This window comes from Pollachius pollachius (assembly GCF_949987615.1).
Source record: "Pollachius pollachius genome assembly, chromosome: 3".
In the NCBI taxonomy this organism is placed as follows: Eukaryota; Metazoa; Chordata; class Actinopteri; order Gadiformes; family Gadidae; genus Pollachius; species Pollachius pollachius.
The window spans coordinates 29,174,253-29,191,470 of record NC_136936.1 but is presented as its reverse complement, the minus strand read 5'-3'; the positions used below and the strand labels follow the sequence as shown (position 1 = coordinate 29,191,470).

Below are 17,218 nucleotides of genomic sequence, written 5' to 3'. Positions count from 1 at the left end.
GAGTGAGGTCGGTTGGGGGTTGGGGGGCAAGCGGCCGCCTATCTATGCCTCTATGTTAAGACCGCCACTGGCTATATATCTATAAACAAATAAAACACATTAGTTCTTTATTAATCCATCACCCATATTTCTTGCCTGGTAATAAATAAAGACTTGATAAAGAATTGTACTCCAACAACCAGAAAGAACAGGGGTAGAAAAAGGTTTTTAATTTGAATTTCTTTAGTGAAGTCCTAGATCTATCCGGGTTAACAAGGTATCAGGTCTCTCTCATCCATAATGAGTTAGTGGAGTTTGTTAGCAGTTGATCAAATTATTACAAAAGATTAGAATATGAATCAGTTTACCTACAAACAAATTATTGAAATGTTCTAGTTAATCAACTTATTAAGTTCATGTTTACTAGCTAAACTGAGCATTAGGTTGGCTATCTATCTCCTCGGTGAGTGATCTTCATGATGACTTGTCTCTCCAACTCTCTGCATCGTCTCCATGGTAGGCCCGCCCTCATCTTTGGACAAAGCGTGGTATAATTGACATACTGACTGCCCACATATTGCATGCTCCGCTCACTTGGTAGAAACATGGAATATGTACATTATTTAATCCATATAGGAAATCAGAATCACACATATTTTTGCTATCTCATAGTAAAAATGTATTTTGACGTCATGTCTTGTTTAAAACAACAGACATTGCCTCCTATGACCAGCTTCTTGGATTCTACATCTTTAATACATTAAAAAAGCACAGAATCACAAGAATAAATATAACCGCAAGCTGTGATTAACCGGTCCGAGCAAAATGAAAAGTCAAGAACACAGTAATGGTAGATATATAAATATGACATAATTATGAAGGAAAGATGTTGATATTCCCCTTAATGCCATACTGTGCGTCGGCTTTCAGGTGACTAGGCTGCAGAGCAATGGCCGAATGTCATGTTCAGCTTGTTCATAATTGTCTAATCGGGATTCAAACTCTCAAACTAAGGATCACCAGTACAAGGCATTATCCCATTGAGCCACTGACAAACCTGAAATATAGCCTCATTCACATGGTGAAAATGTCTATTGACAAGCACACAACATCCAGAAAACTCCAAGCAAACATTTCTCAAATGATTAAGGGCTTTCTTAAAAGCAAATACCTGAAAAAATTTTGAGATTCTGGGGAAATAAAATTTGTTGTCAAGAACATTAACGGAAGAAATATAAATATGACAGAGTTCATTATGAAGGAAAAATGGTTAACGAAGAAGTTCCCCTTAACGCCATACTGTGTCTTGGCAGTCAGATTGTTGGAAACGAATAAGCCGGAATGTTGATTGCCTGATAATTTAAGGTGCTGTTCAATGTTATGTTTCTTAAATGAGTGGCAATGACAGAATGTAATGTTCAGCTTGTTCATAATGCTCTAATCAGGATTCAAACTCTCAACCTAAGGATCACCAGTACACGGCATTATCCCGTTGAGCCACTGACATTCCTGTACTGCATGAAGCATCATTGACATGGTGAAAACTCCAAGCACACATTTCACAAGAGAATTAAGGGCTTTCTTAAAAGAGTTCAGATCTGAAAAAAAAAAATTGCACTGTTAATGGTATCCAACTAATGATAGCCATATGGTAGTTATACAATAACAAAATGTTCATATAGGCAAAATAGGTTGAGACTGTGGACGTTTGGCTTTTCTATGAAAATGTGGGAAAAGTAAACATTTTTAGAGCAGAAGACCGGGGTGAAAAAGATGCATCTGATTTTAGAGATTAATATGATGAAAGAATTTTGAGTCCAGGTCAATCTCGTAAGGAGAAATAAGGCTAGTTCATAATCTTTTAAAATAGCACCACCTTTGGGTGCAGTACCACAATTTGGGTTTATTAGTAGTGGGGGGTATTGGTATCCACCTAATAATAGTCGTATGTTTTTTATACAACAAAATGGTCATATAAGAAAAATGCGCTAACTGCTCTACTTTATTGGCCAATATTTCTGAAATGGAACTAAGCAAAACAAATTCTGTTCGATGATTTTTGTGAGGCTTGGTCCGAAGAGTGTATGTGGCGATTTTGGTGAATTTTTGATTATTTTTGTAGCCTGTTTATGGGTAGAGGGGGTTATTGGTAACCATACCTGAAAATTTCAAGAGTTTTTGACTTACGGTATAGGCTGCAGTATGACTTTTACAGAATTTGAGGGAAAAAAACGTTACAGAAACAATACAGGTCAAGCAGCTTCGCTGCTCGGACCCCTAACTAGTCATGTATAAAACTTTGCCATCCCGACGTTTCAATGGAAGAGGTGGCTGTCCATCAGAGAGCTGAGGTGCTGTGATTGGCCGGAGGGGACGTTTGGCGAGGTTGATATCATTGCATGCTGGGCGCCAGTATTGCCTGGCCCCACAAAGATGGAGGAGGAGGAGGAGGAAGAGGAAGAGATGTAGGCAGGGAAACGGTTGCTAGGCAGCATATTGTTGCAAGGCATCATGTTGCTTGGCATGCTGCTGTTGCTAGGCATCATGTTGTTGCCAGGCATCATATTGCTCTGAAGGAAGCTGGTGGCCTGGCAGGGCAAGGCTCGGATTGAGGGAACAACTCCTCCTGTAGGGCACACAAGGTCACTACATGAACACACAACAGGGCGGTCCTCACGCACCATAGAATCACACTGCAGGGAGGTCCTCACACACCATAAACACACGACAGGGAGGTCCTCACACACCATAAACACACAACAGGGAGGTCCTCACACAGCATAAACACTTCCGGGAGGTCCTCACACACAACATAAACACACTAAAGGGAGGTCCTCACCCACAACATAAACACACTAAAGGGAGGTCCTCACACACACACACACACACCATAAACACACTACAGGGAGGTCCTCACACACCATCAACACACTGTGTGTTACCATCTCTACACCATAAACACACTGTGTGTTACCATCTAAACCATCCACCCACTGTGTGTTATCATCTACACCAGTGGTTCCCAAACTGTGGTACTGTGCTATTTAGTGGTTTGCAGAGGAATTTCTATGTTTATAAAATTCATCATAATGTGAAAATACTAGTAAAAACGGAAATATACTAACCATGAGATCATTAAAATGGGGTTAAAATTAGTTTTGCCTTTGACGATTACAGGCTAAACTGACGACAAGATATAAGTGCTAAAATAATGAATGATTCAAAACCACTGCGATTGTGGCTTCAAGCAGGAACTATTTGGAAGTGAAGTGCAGACAGAGGGAGAACATTTTGAGCAAACTCTAAATAACTAAAGTGAACCGAGCACAGGTGGTTTGTGATGGTGTTCTTAGATATGAATCTATCAAACCATCGCATCTCAAACATCAACTTACATCCGAACACGAATCTCATTAGTCTTATCATTTTATAATAATAATTAGGCTTTTTCAAAAAAGATTGTTGGTATACAATTGTTCAATTTGCTTCCTGCGAGAGCTGTGCATAGCTGAATAGGGCCGTAGACATACACTACTGTCTTTACTGTATCGGTCATAATGGTGGTACATGGGGAGACCAATATTTTCTGAGGTGGTACCCGGTATAAAAAGTTTGAGAACCACTGATCTACACAATCAACACACTGTGTGTTACCATCTACACACTGTGTGTTATCATCTACACCAGTGATTTTCAAACTGTGGTCTGCGACGGTACTGCAGGTGGTCCGTGGAAAAGCAAACTAAAATATAAAATAATATTTTTCATAAAAAAAAAAGAAAAAGAAAATTACAAATATGTATGTATGATATACAATTTAAATTAAATTGAAGGTATTGTGTGATTACTAAAATAGGCTAGTGCAAAGATTAGAACGTTCCAGAATATTTGGTCTAGTGGCTAGGAGGGAACTTTTAAATTCAGTGCTCAGAACCACAAGATGTATTGGTGAATAGCAACAGGTTCTCTGAAGAGAAAAGAGGCAGAGGTTACCAACAATGAAAGTGATTGAAAGTGAGTCGGAGGCATCTACAAGCCAGATTCCTCACAAGGGAACAAAGAAAAGGAGGTTGAAAAGAAAATACTGTGAAAGCTACTTAGAATTAGGATTCACCTACACTGGCCCCAAAGACCAGCCATTGCCCGTTTGCGTTTGTTGCTACGAGACACTGGCTAATGAGGGCATGGAACCTGCAAATCTTTGCCGGCATCTGGATTTTTTTAAAAGCAAGCACCAGGAATACCGCACAAGCAAGAAGGTAATGCAATCGACATCTACCGGCGGTGCTACTGCTAAAGCAGTGGAAGTCTCGTACCGGTTGTCCCGACTCATTGCGAAAAGAGGCATGCCACATGCACTCGGGGAGGAGGTGATGTTGCCAGCAATTAAAGAGAGTGTGGTTGTAATGCTGGGTGACAAAGCCAGAAAGCAAATGGACTTGATTCAATTGTCAGACAACACTGTGCAGCGCAGAATCGAGGAGATGGCCATCAATGTGAACGAACAACTAATATTGCAGATCAAAGCCAGACGATTTTTTGCTCTTCAGTTAGATGAGTCAACCAGTATAGCTAACCTTGCCCACCTGCTCGTCTACATAAGGTATGAACACAACGGAGAAATAGAGAAGCACTTTCTCTTTTGTAAACCTTTGCAGACACGAACAACCGCAGAGGCACTTTTTGACATGTTGAACGGTTTCATCACAGAACATGGAATTTATTGGCCAAGATGCGTGGGAATAAGCACAGAGAAGGCAGCAGCGATGATAGGCCAACACAGCTGCCTTTCTAAACGTGTGCAAGAAGTTGCTCCGCAAGCAAAATCTATCCACACAGAGAGGCCCTCGCAGCCAAAAGAATGCCTCCTGATCTCAAAACTGTTCTGGATGAAGCAGTGAAAACTGTCAATTTCATCAAGGCCCGTCCACTGAATTTAAGACTGTTTTCAGTTTTATGCAACGAGATGGGCAGTGAGCACCGACAATCGCTGTTCCATACCGAGGTCCGCTGGCTGTCAAGAGGGAAGTGGCTTGCACCTCACCGAGATGAGGTGAGACTGTTCCTACTTGAGAGCAAGTTCGACCTCTCTGGCCGATTTAATGATGCAGACTGGCTTGCCAAGTTGGCATATCTGTCTGACATTTTTGAGCACTTGAATGGACTAAATAGGAGTCTACAGGGGAAGGCCCTTACTCTTTTTCATACGCAAGATAAAGTCGAAGCAACAATCAAGAAGATGGGGATGTAGGCAAGGCGCGTGGAGGACGCAAACTATGACTCATTTCCAAATCTTTCAGATTGTTAAGACAGCTCAGACATGCACCTTTCAAGTTCTGTGCAAGATGACATCAGACAGCACTTGCACCTGCTGAGAACGCAGCTACGGAATTATTTCCCAGCCCCCGACACAACAGCGAACTGGATAAGAAATCCGTTTGCCACCCATGATGACTGCATCCTGACAAACCTCACCGCCAGAGAGCAAGTCAGCCTGGCCGAACTGCCCTGTGACAGTGCTTTGAAAATGGACTTTTCTGAGAGATGCATGCCTGCTTTTTGGCTGAAAGTTGCCAAGGAATACCCCGAACTTTCCGACAAAGCCCTGAAGCTGCTTGTGCCTTTTCCAACCACATACCTCTGTGAATCAGGATTTTCATCCCTGGTCATATTGAAGACAAAATATCGGAACAGACTTAATATTGAACCAGATCTCAGATTGAGGCTGTCATCACTGGAACCTGACATACAGAAATTAACGTCTGCAAAGCAACATTATCCATCTTATTAGGTGAGCATTTGTTTAGGCTAGTTGTTCTTTTGCTTTAAATATAGGCCTATATTTTTGTAAATTTATATTAACTAAATAAATTTGACTAAATTTGAATTTGGAAACCGTTCGGATAGGGGGGGGAATCACAATAAAATGTGAAACTGAATTTGAAACAGCACATTGTATTTTCTCCATCTATTATCAAAATATTTATAAGTAATACAGTGAAAATTGGTAGAAATGTGAATATTTGTTTGGCATATATGTTGATTTATGGTGTGTGGCCCAAAGATTTCTGGTTGTGCCCCTAAAATGTTCAGTTGGGGGCTACAGTGCTCCTAGTGAAAAATGTTAGTCTGGAGCCCTGCTGTGTGTTACCATCTACACCAGTGATTCTCAACCTTTTTTGAGCAAACGCCCCCCTGACCTTACCCTGATCCTCTGGCGACCCATAACATAAACTAACACACTTGTGTTTATTGCTTAAAGGTGTCATTGCATCGTTTTTCATTGATTTTGCAGTGGTCACTAATAGCAATGAATGCCCTCTGAGTCGGTTTTGGTGAAAAATATAAAAATAAATATTAATGAATATTCATGACATGCACTGTCCATCACTGTTATAAACACAATTAAACCTCCAGAGAGACACAGGAGAGAGAGAGAGAGAGAGAGAGAGAGAGAGAGAGAGAGAGAGAGAGAGAGAGAGAGAGAGAGAGAGAGAGAGACACACACACAGGAGAGAGACACACACACAGACATAGAGAGCGAGAGAGAGCGAGAGAGAGGATTGAACATTCATTCACCGTGACCGCGGCCCGGGCACTCCCGCGACTCCCGCCGTGCTCCGTGAACGAATGAATGAACGGCTCGGGAACCGTGGGCACAGCGGCCCAGGAACCGCGGGCACCCTGAGCTCGGCCCGGGCACTCCCGCCGTGCCCCGTGAAGGAATGAATGAATGGCCCGGGAACCGTGGGCACCACGGCCCGGGAACCGCGGGCACCGTGAGCGCGGCCACGACACACCCGCATCTCCCGCCATGCCCCGTGAATGAATGAATGGGCCGGGAACTGCGGGCACCATGACAGCGGCCCGGGCAACGCGGGCACGGCACTCCCGCGTCTCCCGCACCTCCCGCCGTGCCCCGTCAATGAATGAATGGCCCGGGAACCGCGGGCACCGTGACAGCGGCCCGGGCAACGCGGGCACCGCAGCCCGGGAATCACGGGCCCCGCGGCTCGGGCAACTCGGGCACCACGAAAAAAGATCGCGCCCAGAGGCCTAATTAGGCCTATATATTTTGTATTTGAAATGCAACGGTCTTTTCGAGCAGACTACGCTCAGAGCAGCTGTAACTGAACAACAGCAAGAAGAAGGAGGAAAACGGACTGAAACAAAATTTGTTATTTTTTTCTTGCTATCGGCCATGTTTGATTGTGTTGTGTTGGTTATTGAACTGTTAACCAGCGAACTTTGGTTATGTTTATCAGCGTTACTATAAAGATCATGACGATAGCTGATGTAACAGGAGTCCGGGCGTGTGCAGGACCGAACCGCGCTGCCTGTATGACCACTGTTACACTGCGCATAGACAGTAAAAAGTAGCTGAGACGGTAGAGGGGTTAGACACCAATAAATGAAAATAGGCAATTTATTTCAGGTAGCCTTTTTTTTTCACCCAAAAAATTTGAAAACCATGAAAGTTTAAAATCCCCCCCAAAAAATGAAACAAATAATCACGTTCCCAGCGCCCCCATAGGTTGTGTGAACGCCCCCCAGGGGGCGGTACCGTCCCAGTTGAGAAACCATGATCTACACCATCAGCACACTGTGTGTTATCAACCACAACATCAACAAAGTGTGTTATCGTCTACACCATCAACACAGTGTGTTATCATCTACATTCTACACCATCAACATACTGTGCGTTACCATCGACACACTGTGTGTTACCATCGACACACTGTGTGTTACCATCTACACCTTCAACACACTGGGCCCTATTTTAACGGTCTAAAACGCAAGTGAGAAGCGCAAAACGGAAGTGGCTTTGTGGGCGGATCACTGGCTGTTGCTATTATACTGGCAGATAAATGACTCTTGCGCCCGACGCAAATCTAAAACGGGTTGGTCTGAATACCCGTAGGTGTGTTTTGGGCGTAACATGCAATAAACCGCCATCTCCCATCCCCTTTAAGAGCCTCAGCGCATTTGAACCTGACAAGTTGATATTTTGAAAGCGCGCTTGCAGTCTTCGCTGAGACAGATGCATGACCACATGAATTTCAAACTCCAAATGGCTCAGTTTATGGCCAAATAAATGGCCTAGTTCACACATGGAATAGCGTTTTCTTCTACAACTTCAGAAACAGTGAGTCGTCATGTACATTTCGGCAAAGAGATCTTAACACATATTTGATATAACTGTGGGTCTATTTAATAATATGCGGCAATACATTAACAAACATCATTTGTTACCAGTATAGCACACATTATCGTGTAGAAAGTCAAATGCGCTTGGTGCAAGATAGGGCCCACTGTGTGTTACCATCTACAGCATCAACACACTGTGCGTTAGCGTCCAGAAGGTGGTGGTTCAGAGTGCTGTGCCGTGTTCCGATATCCATACTTCCATGAGTACACTTGAACGAAGTACACTATCCGCACTCACTAAGTGCGCTAATTTTTAGATGTCATTGTTGTTCCAAATCGAATACTCCGTGGGGCACTTACCGGAAATTACGATCACGACTGCCGCCGCGGCTCCTCCCCCACAATAAACATCCCGCTTTGAACGGTGAACTCTTTACGCCTAGCTGCTATAAAAAGCTATAAAAGCTATAAAAACTACAAAATGACTATTAATGTAGGCTATGTGGAAAATGCGCCGACTTCGGCTCAGCCTGGCTCCACCCTCTTCCGCTACGTAGCTAAGATGGCTGCTGTTGAGTACGAAAAGTGTACGGCGATCCACACTTCGCGATTTAACCGTTTTGAGTACACCATCCGGGTCCTTTCAGTACACTTATTTTCGCCCGATCTGAATCAGAACGCCCTATGGACTGAAACTTAGGCTAGTAAGTACGGATAGTATGGATATTGGAACACGGCACTGGTTTCTTACCAGAGGGCCGGCCCGGGTGTTGCTGAGGGTGGCGGCTGCGGACGTTCTGCTGGGAGAACCCAGGAGCGGCATCCCCTAGAGCCTGGGGACGGTAAAGCACTGTTATAGAGTACTACTAGTACTGAGTTACAGGATACTAATAGTAAAGGAGTACTACAAGTACTGAGTGACAGGATACTACTAGTACAGGAGTACTACTAGTACAGCAGTACCACTAGTACTATAGTACTGAGATACAGGTTACTACTAGTACAGGAGTACTACAATTACTAAAGTACTGAGGTACAGGAGTTCTACTAGAACTATAGTACTGAGTTACAGGAGTACTGAGTAACAGGAGTAGTATAAGCACAGGAGTACTACTAGTACTATAGTATTGAGTTACAGGAGTACTGAGTTACAGGAGTTCTACCGGTAAAGTAGTACTCTGTTCCAGTAGTAGTATTACTAGCAGTACGGTAGTACTCTGTTACAGTAGTAGTATTACTACCAGAACGGTAGTACTCTGTTTGAGTAGTAGTAATACTACCAGGACAGTAGTACTCTGTTACAGTATTAGAATTACTACCAATACAGTAGTACTAATACTACCAGTATTAGTAATACTACCATTGAGTCAACAGTGTGTATGCTGGACCAGACAGTGTCTGAGTGGAGACGTTCCAGTAGACAACACATTCAACAGTGTATCAACAGTCCAAACCTTCTGCCCTGTCTCCCATGGTAGAAGGTGTAGGACTAGTGAGTCTCCTGCTCTGGTGTACGGAGCGCTGAGCAGCAGTATCAGCTGCTTTACTGGTTTTTCATGGCTTTATGCCAAGATCTCTTCTTCACTCACCTCTTTAATTTGGCCTATTCTCTGTTTATTCTGTAGCAATTTATCTTTTCATATTGTCAAGCAGTAGTCTACTAAGAATACTAGTATTGCTGTTGTAGTAGTAAAAGTTATACGAGTTATAGTATTGGTGACAGTGGTCGTAATAGTAACCTCTGCCTGGTTAATATGGCAACCCATTTATGATTGCATCAATGGTACAAACTAGTCACTAGTACTAATAGTTATAGTTGTAGTAGTAGTAGTAGCAGTAGTAGTAGTAGTAGCAGCAGTAGTACCACTAGTAGAAGTAGTAGTACTAGCAGCAGTTGTACTAGTAGTAGCAGCATCAGTAGTAGCAGCAGCAGCAATAGTAGTAGTAGTAGTAGTAGCAGTAGTACCACTAGTAGAAGTAGTAGAAGTAGTAGCAGCAGTAGTACTAGCATCATCAGTAGCAGCATCAGTAGTAGCAGCATCAGTAGCAGCAGCATCAGTAGCAGCAGCAGCAGCAGCAATAGTAGCAGCAATCGTAGCAGCAATCGTAGCAGCAATCGTAGTAGTAGTAGCAGCAGTAGTAGAAGTAATAGTACCTGTGCCTGGTTGAGGCCAGCTTGTAGTTTTCTTTTGGCTCTCCATCGGGCAACTCTCAGTCTGGTCTTCTCTCTTCGCTCTCTCACCTGGAGACAAACACAGACCCCTGCACTTTTACCTGGGACACACACACACACACACACACACACACACACACACACACACACACACACACACACATCTGAAATCTCACTGGGAGACAAACACAGACACCTGCACTTTTACCTGCGACAACACATACAAAGACACACAAACTAACACCTGTACTGTAACCTGGAGATAATATTTCAGGATGGGAAAGAGTTTAATTTCTCTTATGCAACATTATACAAACTAAATATGATATGAAACAGCAGGCCCTTGAGATGTTCTCACCAGGTCGGCCAGCAGTGGCTGGGGCAGGCTCTTCTCCCGCTCACGGCGGCGGTCGATGCTGCGGCGCTGCAGCTCGTTCCTGCGCAGTTTGTACTCTTCATAGAGTCTGAGGTCTTTTGGCCAGGGCCGCACTGCCTGGCGCGGAGGAACGTGGGCAAGCAGTGCTGGCAGGGAGGAGCCGGCAACACTGTCTGGAGAGGCAGAAAGTTGTCATAGTTGACACAGGAAGTAATCCAGCAACAGAGGAAAGACTTGGCATCACCACAGGTTTATGGGGACAATGTTCCACTGGCCACTCGATTGGCCAGTTTAAACCGAGTGGTACCGCCAGTACTGTTACTGGGTAACTGAAGTGGAAGTAATGTGGTTACATGTCTAAAGGCTGAATCCAACCATAATGTCAACAAAAAACGATGTTCAAAACCAACCTGGGGTCTAGCATGGGGGTTTAACCTGGGGTCCAGCCTGGGGTCTAAACTGGGCTCCAGGGTCTAACCTGGGGTCTAGCCTGGGATCTAACCTATCAACCAAGCTAAACGAAGAGCTGAGCTTATTGCGCCACAGCTTGCTACTTTCAGTTAGAGATCTATTCCATTAACGTCACTTAAGGGACTCTCTGCTAAGTAACCATGGGAATTTATCATACCAAACTAACCTGGTCGGTAGCAGGCTAACTGCCAGGCTTATTTGAGCGGTGTTTCAGAGAGACCATCTGTCGGAAACAAGTGTACCATCAGAAGGCTCCGCCAAGCCCTCACGATTTTTTCAAGTAAAAGACCACAATCTGTCAAATCTACATATATGAAGTACAAACAGCCGACTCAATTACGATTAAATGATTGCAATAAAATAATTAAATGAATTCCATGTTATCGTGGATATTTTCTCAACACGATTTCATACTAATCTATTTGTACTACCGCATTCCTGGAACCACCAGTTGGGTGAGTGGTCTAACACATGGCGCCCAGCGTGGCAGACGTGTTTGCAAAGTGCTCCCGACACCAATTTCTTTAAGTATTTATTTTGTATAGTTAATGTAAGGTGCTGGCACGATAGGATTGTGTACAGCAGGCAAGCACTTTTGAACATTGAAAAAGCTCACCACAAGCTTAAATCTGACCCTTTAAACTTTCTACCACACCTGGACACCAACTACACCCGACCAGCGCGGCCACGGCGGAGACGAGGCAAGAGAGGCGGGCTACATGCTAGGCTAAAGGCTAGAGCTACACGTCCACCGCTACCTAGCATACTGCTAGATAATGTCCGCTCCCTCGAAAATAAAATGGACGAGCTGAGAGCCAGGACAACAACACAACGTGAGATCAGGGAGTGCTGTGCTCAGATTTTTACGGAAACCTGGACCAAAGACAACACGCTAGATTCAGCCATCCAGCTTCAGACCCATTCCGTACACCGCGGAGACCGCACGTCGCCTTCGGGGAAGAACAAAGGCGGCGGTGGCTGTGTTTAAATCAACAACAGATGGTGTTCGGATGTTCAGGTGGTGGAGAAACATTGTTCAGTGGACATAGAGGCGCTGATGGTTAAGTGCAGACCCTTTTATTTACCGAGGGAGTTCAGTGCTCTCTTTATCCTGGCTGTTTACATCCCGCCGCGGGCGGACTGGACCGCAGCGCTCGGACTACTGCATGACACCATCAGCAAACGAGAGACTACACACACTGCAACCTTCGGACTGTCCTCCCCAAGTACCACCAGCACGTGAGCTTCCCGACGAGGGAAAACAACATTCAAGACCACGTCTACAGCAACGTGAAGGGCGCCTACAAGGCTGCCCCCCGCCCCCACTTCGGACAGTCGGACCACATCTCCGTGTTCCTCTACCCATCTTACAGGCAGCTCCTCAAACAGGCCCCTTCAGTAAGTAAAACTGTTAAAGTATGGAATGAAGGGACTGATCTTGTGCTGCAGGACTGCTTTGACAGTACTAACTGGGATGTGTTTAAGACTGCTGCTGTGAGAGAGGACTGTACTGTGGATTTAGAGGAATATGCTTCAGTGGTTACTGGCTACATCAGCACATGCATAGACAACATTGTCCCCACCAAGTGCTGCAAAACATACCCTAACCAAAAACCCTAACCAAATAGAGTGTAGCTGGAGGGATACTACACCACTGCGGATCCACAGCGCATGTGGCAGGGCCTGCAACACATCACAGACTACCAGCAGCGGAGCAGGGGGGTCAGAACCAGCCATAGCACACTGCCAGATGAGCTGAATGAGTTACACGCTCGCTTCGACGACCTCAACACCAACAGAGGGATTCTACCAACAGAGGCAGCACAGAGCTCTTCACTCACGGTGACATCAGCTGAGGTGTGCAGAGCGCTGAGGAGAACGAACCCCCGGAAAGCAGCAGGCCCTGACAACATCCCGGGCCGCGCACTGAGTCTGTTCAGCGGAGCTGGCTGAGGTGCTAACAGATATGTACAATTTGTCCCTCTCACAATCTTCTGTGCCCACCTGCTTCAAGATCACCACCATTGTGCCCCTCCCTAAGAAAAATACTATAACCTGCCTAAATGGCTACCGTCCCATCGCACTCACTTCAATTGTGATGAAGTGTTTTGAGAGGATAATCATGTCCCACATTAAAAAGACCATCCCGGACACCCTGGACCCCCTACAGTTTGCGTACCGTCCGAACCGGTCCACTGACGACGCGGTAAACACCGCCATCCACACAGCTCTCAAAGATCTGGAAAACAAGGACACGTATGTTCGAATGCTGTTTATCGACTACAGTTCAGCATTCAACACGGTCCTCCCAACCAGACTGGCTGAGAGGCTTCTCATCCTCGGACTGACACCTTCCCTCTGCAGCTGGGTTCTGGATTTCCTCACAGTCAGACCCCAGACAGTCAGAGTTGGTACCCGGACATCGGGGACAAGGATGGTGAGCACAGGGACACCCCAGGGCTGTGTGCTGAGTCTGCTGCTGTACACCCTCTTCACCTACGACTGTGCCGCCACCCAGCGCAACACCACCATCATCAAGTATGCGGATGACACAACAGTCATCAGACTGATCACTGGTGGGGTGGAGACAGACTACAGGGAGGAGGTGGCTCAGCTGGTGTCCGGGTGCCACACAAATAATCTCTCCTTAAACACAGAGAAGACTAAGGAGTTGATTATCGACCCAAGGAAGAGGAGAGACCAGCACAGTCCATTACACATTGGCGAGACTCAGGTAGAGAGGGTGAAAACCTTTAAATTCCTTGGCGCCTACATCAGCGAGGACCTCCCCTGGTCTCACAACACTCATTCATCACACTCATCACAGCACATTGCCAAGAAGTCTCAGCAGCGACTGTACTTCTTAAGAAAGCTGAGGAAATTTGGACTGTCATCCAAACTCCTCAGCAACTTCTACAGATGTACAATGGAGAGCCTCCTGAAGAACTGCACGGTACAGGGAAGGAAGGCTCTCCAACGTGTGATTAAAACTGCACGATATATCTGTGGAGCAGCCTTCCCATTACTTCACAACACTTACAACACCCGGGTCACACAACATCACCAAGGACACTACACACCCCCAGCACACACTGTTCACACTGCTACCATCTTGCAGACGCTACAGGAGCATGAAAGCCAGAACAACCAGGCTTAAAACGTTTTTATCCACAGGCCATCAGGCTGCTGAATGACTCTCTCAAACACTGATGACACTCTGTATTTGCACTATATTCAATACTGTGAACTGTATTTATTTTCAACTGTGAGCTTCATTTGCACTATGTAATTGTCTACTAATAATATTCAATATATATATTCAAACTTCTATATTTCAATGTCTTTCAGGACCTTCTGCTGTATGCGAACATTGCACATGCTAAACAGCACCTTATATTTAAGTTTTTTTATATTTAACTGTTTTTGTTTAACTAAATTCTGCTCTTTGTACCGATTATTTTTAGTAGTTTAGTTTATTTATCTACTTTATTTAAAGTATATTTTGTGTCAAGGAAACTTGCAAATTAAGAATTTTAATTCCCAGTGCAAACTTTGTTTCCATTGTGTATATGACAATAAACAATCTTGTATCTTGTATCTTGTGGTGCGGGCGGCCCGAGTTCGCGCCCCGAGAATGTCATAGAATTTTTGGCATTGCAATTTCTTACAATTTCCCCAGAACCCACATATAACTTAAATAAAAAAAAAATGGTAAAGTTAATGTTAATATTACTGTTACTGATAGGGAACACTGCTGCATGGGAAATTGTCAGCCACATAAATTCCATTCAGGTGAGTTTATTAATAGCTGAATTGAATGTATGAATTTATTGGTAGGATGGGCCTTCCAAGAGGACTATGGTATATAAGCAGCACCACTTATGTCCCTATTAGAGCAAACAAACATCTGCAAGAATGGCATGCCCTTTTATAGACGAAGAGCCAATAGATGTGGGTGCTTAGGTGTTAAGGCAGGCATCCGAGACCACTTCTGTTGAGATAAATACTATGGTTAGTCAATTCTTGTTGCATTTACCAGCCCTATCTCTTCAAAGAAATGGAAAATAAATAAACGAAAAGTTCTTTGATTTCACCAGTAATCCTTCCTAAATTACTAATTGCATGGGGATAGAACTCCGGACGACCAGGTGCAAGTCTGACACGTTACCTCGATTATCTTCCTGATTACAAAACCATGGTCAATATTCAATTAAAATGTTACGCTTAATACTACTTACGCATTCAACAGATCTGCGATTTTTTTGCCAGGCAGCCTCCCTGTTTTTATTAATGGTTACGGTATTCCCTTTTTGAGTTATTATATGCTTGTACTCGCCTGTTTCTGTCAGACTCTCATACTTAATTTCATTTGTACAGAGAGTCTGGACCTTATCAATTGACAAACGTTAACTAACTTGAAGGCGGGTCTGTTGACTTTAACGTCATTGTTCTCAGCCACTCCCTCTGTTCACTGGTTGGACGCACAAAATTTGAACAGAGAAAACCCACTAATAAAATTGAGCGGAAGTATTAGGCAGGCGGAGCCAGGCTACTTGTACTCCTCCTAGACCTCCACAAGCAGTTTCTTTTAACCGCTAGAAAAGATCCCGCTCTGTCCTTTTCGGACATTTGATCCATGATTTGACATTCACGGTTCTGGGCCGGTTACATATCTTGTGAGCGCACGTAGGACACGATAACGTTGGTTTGAACTAACCTGTCTGCAAGTCTGAATTGCGTTGATGGAAGGGCTTTATCCTCAAGTGGAAGTTGGCATTAGTTCTAACTGGGCTTAATCAACTAAGCGCCGCCTTCGTTAGCAACTTTGATGAAATACCGCTCTGGGGTCTAGGGTCTAACCTGGTTTCTAACCTGGGGTCTAGGGTCTAACATGGGGTCTAGGGTATAACCTAGGATCTAACCTGGGGTCTAGCGGAGCTAACAGCCAGAGCCTGACTGGGGATCACCTCTCTTTTTCCATGCTTTAACGTCATAGTTCGGGCTTTTCAGGTTCAGCTAACTGAAAATCACTGCTTGTCCTATTAGTTCCTTGCTTTAAGATCACTTTAATAGTGTGAATATCAAATGAACTGAGTTCTTGGCAAAATTAACTGTTTGACAAGATCATTACAGTCCTTGACTTAAAGTTCTGTTGATTTATGTCCTTGTTTTGCACACAATCACCACAATCAATTGCATACAAAACCAGAGTAAACTTAGGCTGATTAGGCCAACCAGAGCTTTTTACAATAATCCAGATAATGTTTTCCCTGTGACGGCACTTACCCGTCAAGGTTTTCCTTTTGTATATTTGTTGGTCTCTCATAAAAACATGAAATAAGCCCCCATCTCCTCATGAAGCATTAGTTATCCTGTAATCATTATTTTCTCTTTTCCATGATTAATATGTAATGGAAAACCTTTGATTGTTGGACTGAGAGAATTTGAGGAGACTCCTGGCTCTCTAAATGATGATTCACTCAGTTGACGTTTAGGGTAAAGCCCTGCTATAGATCAAAGAGTATTGTCTTGAAACAAGACACCCGCTCTGCAATGATGGTAGCCTCAGTTCTCTCAAATGCTGAAGACAAACCTTTACCCGCTGAACAAGTTCAAAAGTCTCCCTAACCCAAGGATCCCAGTTTCTTACTGAAGACCACAAGGTGAGAGAAAATATTCTGATGATATGTTATGACACGAAACACAAGATACAAAAGTAATTATTTATTCATGTTTATGAACGGTGGAAATGGCTGGAACAAATTCCAAACCATTTCACATTGTCACAGGAGCTTTCTGAGCTTAAAGGAGTGCTCTGGCTTTCAGTTTACCTAGTCAAACAGGAAGTACCGTGCCATTTCTTTCTCAAATAGCCCATCGCCCTCACTATACTGACTAGTCAATCTCAGCTTTCATGGATCTTGGCTAACTAACTGCTGGTACAATGCTTCTCATTTGACTATGGCTAAATGGAGATCGAATTAACTTAGTCAGGGTAATCTTAGCATGGGGACCATCCTCATCACTTGTCTTCACATCAGTTTCTTCACACGGATCAGCCTGGACTTCCA

The 17,218-nt window shown here is 44.2% G+C and overlaps 1 protein-coding gene across 4 annotated transcripts in view; it reads right to left on the bottom strand.

Annotated features, from left to right (window-relative positions):
• Positions 1-258: 258 nt before the first annotated feature.
• Positions 259-17,218, bottom strand: part of LOC307073338 (uncharacterized protein) — a 37,140-nt gene continuing 20,180 nt past the window's right edge. For 2 of the 4 annotated variants that reach the window (XM_079733089.1, XM_079733090.1), the window contains exons 7-10: positions 10,659-10,849; positions 10,283-10,369; positions 8,879-8,960; positions 259-2,605 (exon numbers count right to left, since the gene is read on the bottom strand). In XM_079733089.1, coding sequence (XP_079589215.1) covers positions 2,295-2,605; positions 8,879-8,960; positions 10,283-10,369; positions 10,659-10,849 — 671 coding nt within the window. In that variant the 3' untranslated portion in view covers positions 259-2,294. Of the gene's footprint in view, positions 2,606-6,435; positions 6,587-6,885; positions 8,961-10,282; positions 10,370-10,658; positions 10,850-17,218 lie in introns of those variants that run through there. The other 2 variants (XM_079733092.1, XR_013811725.1) reach the window with 2 other exon arrangements.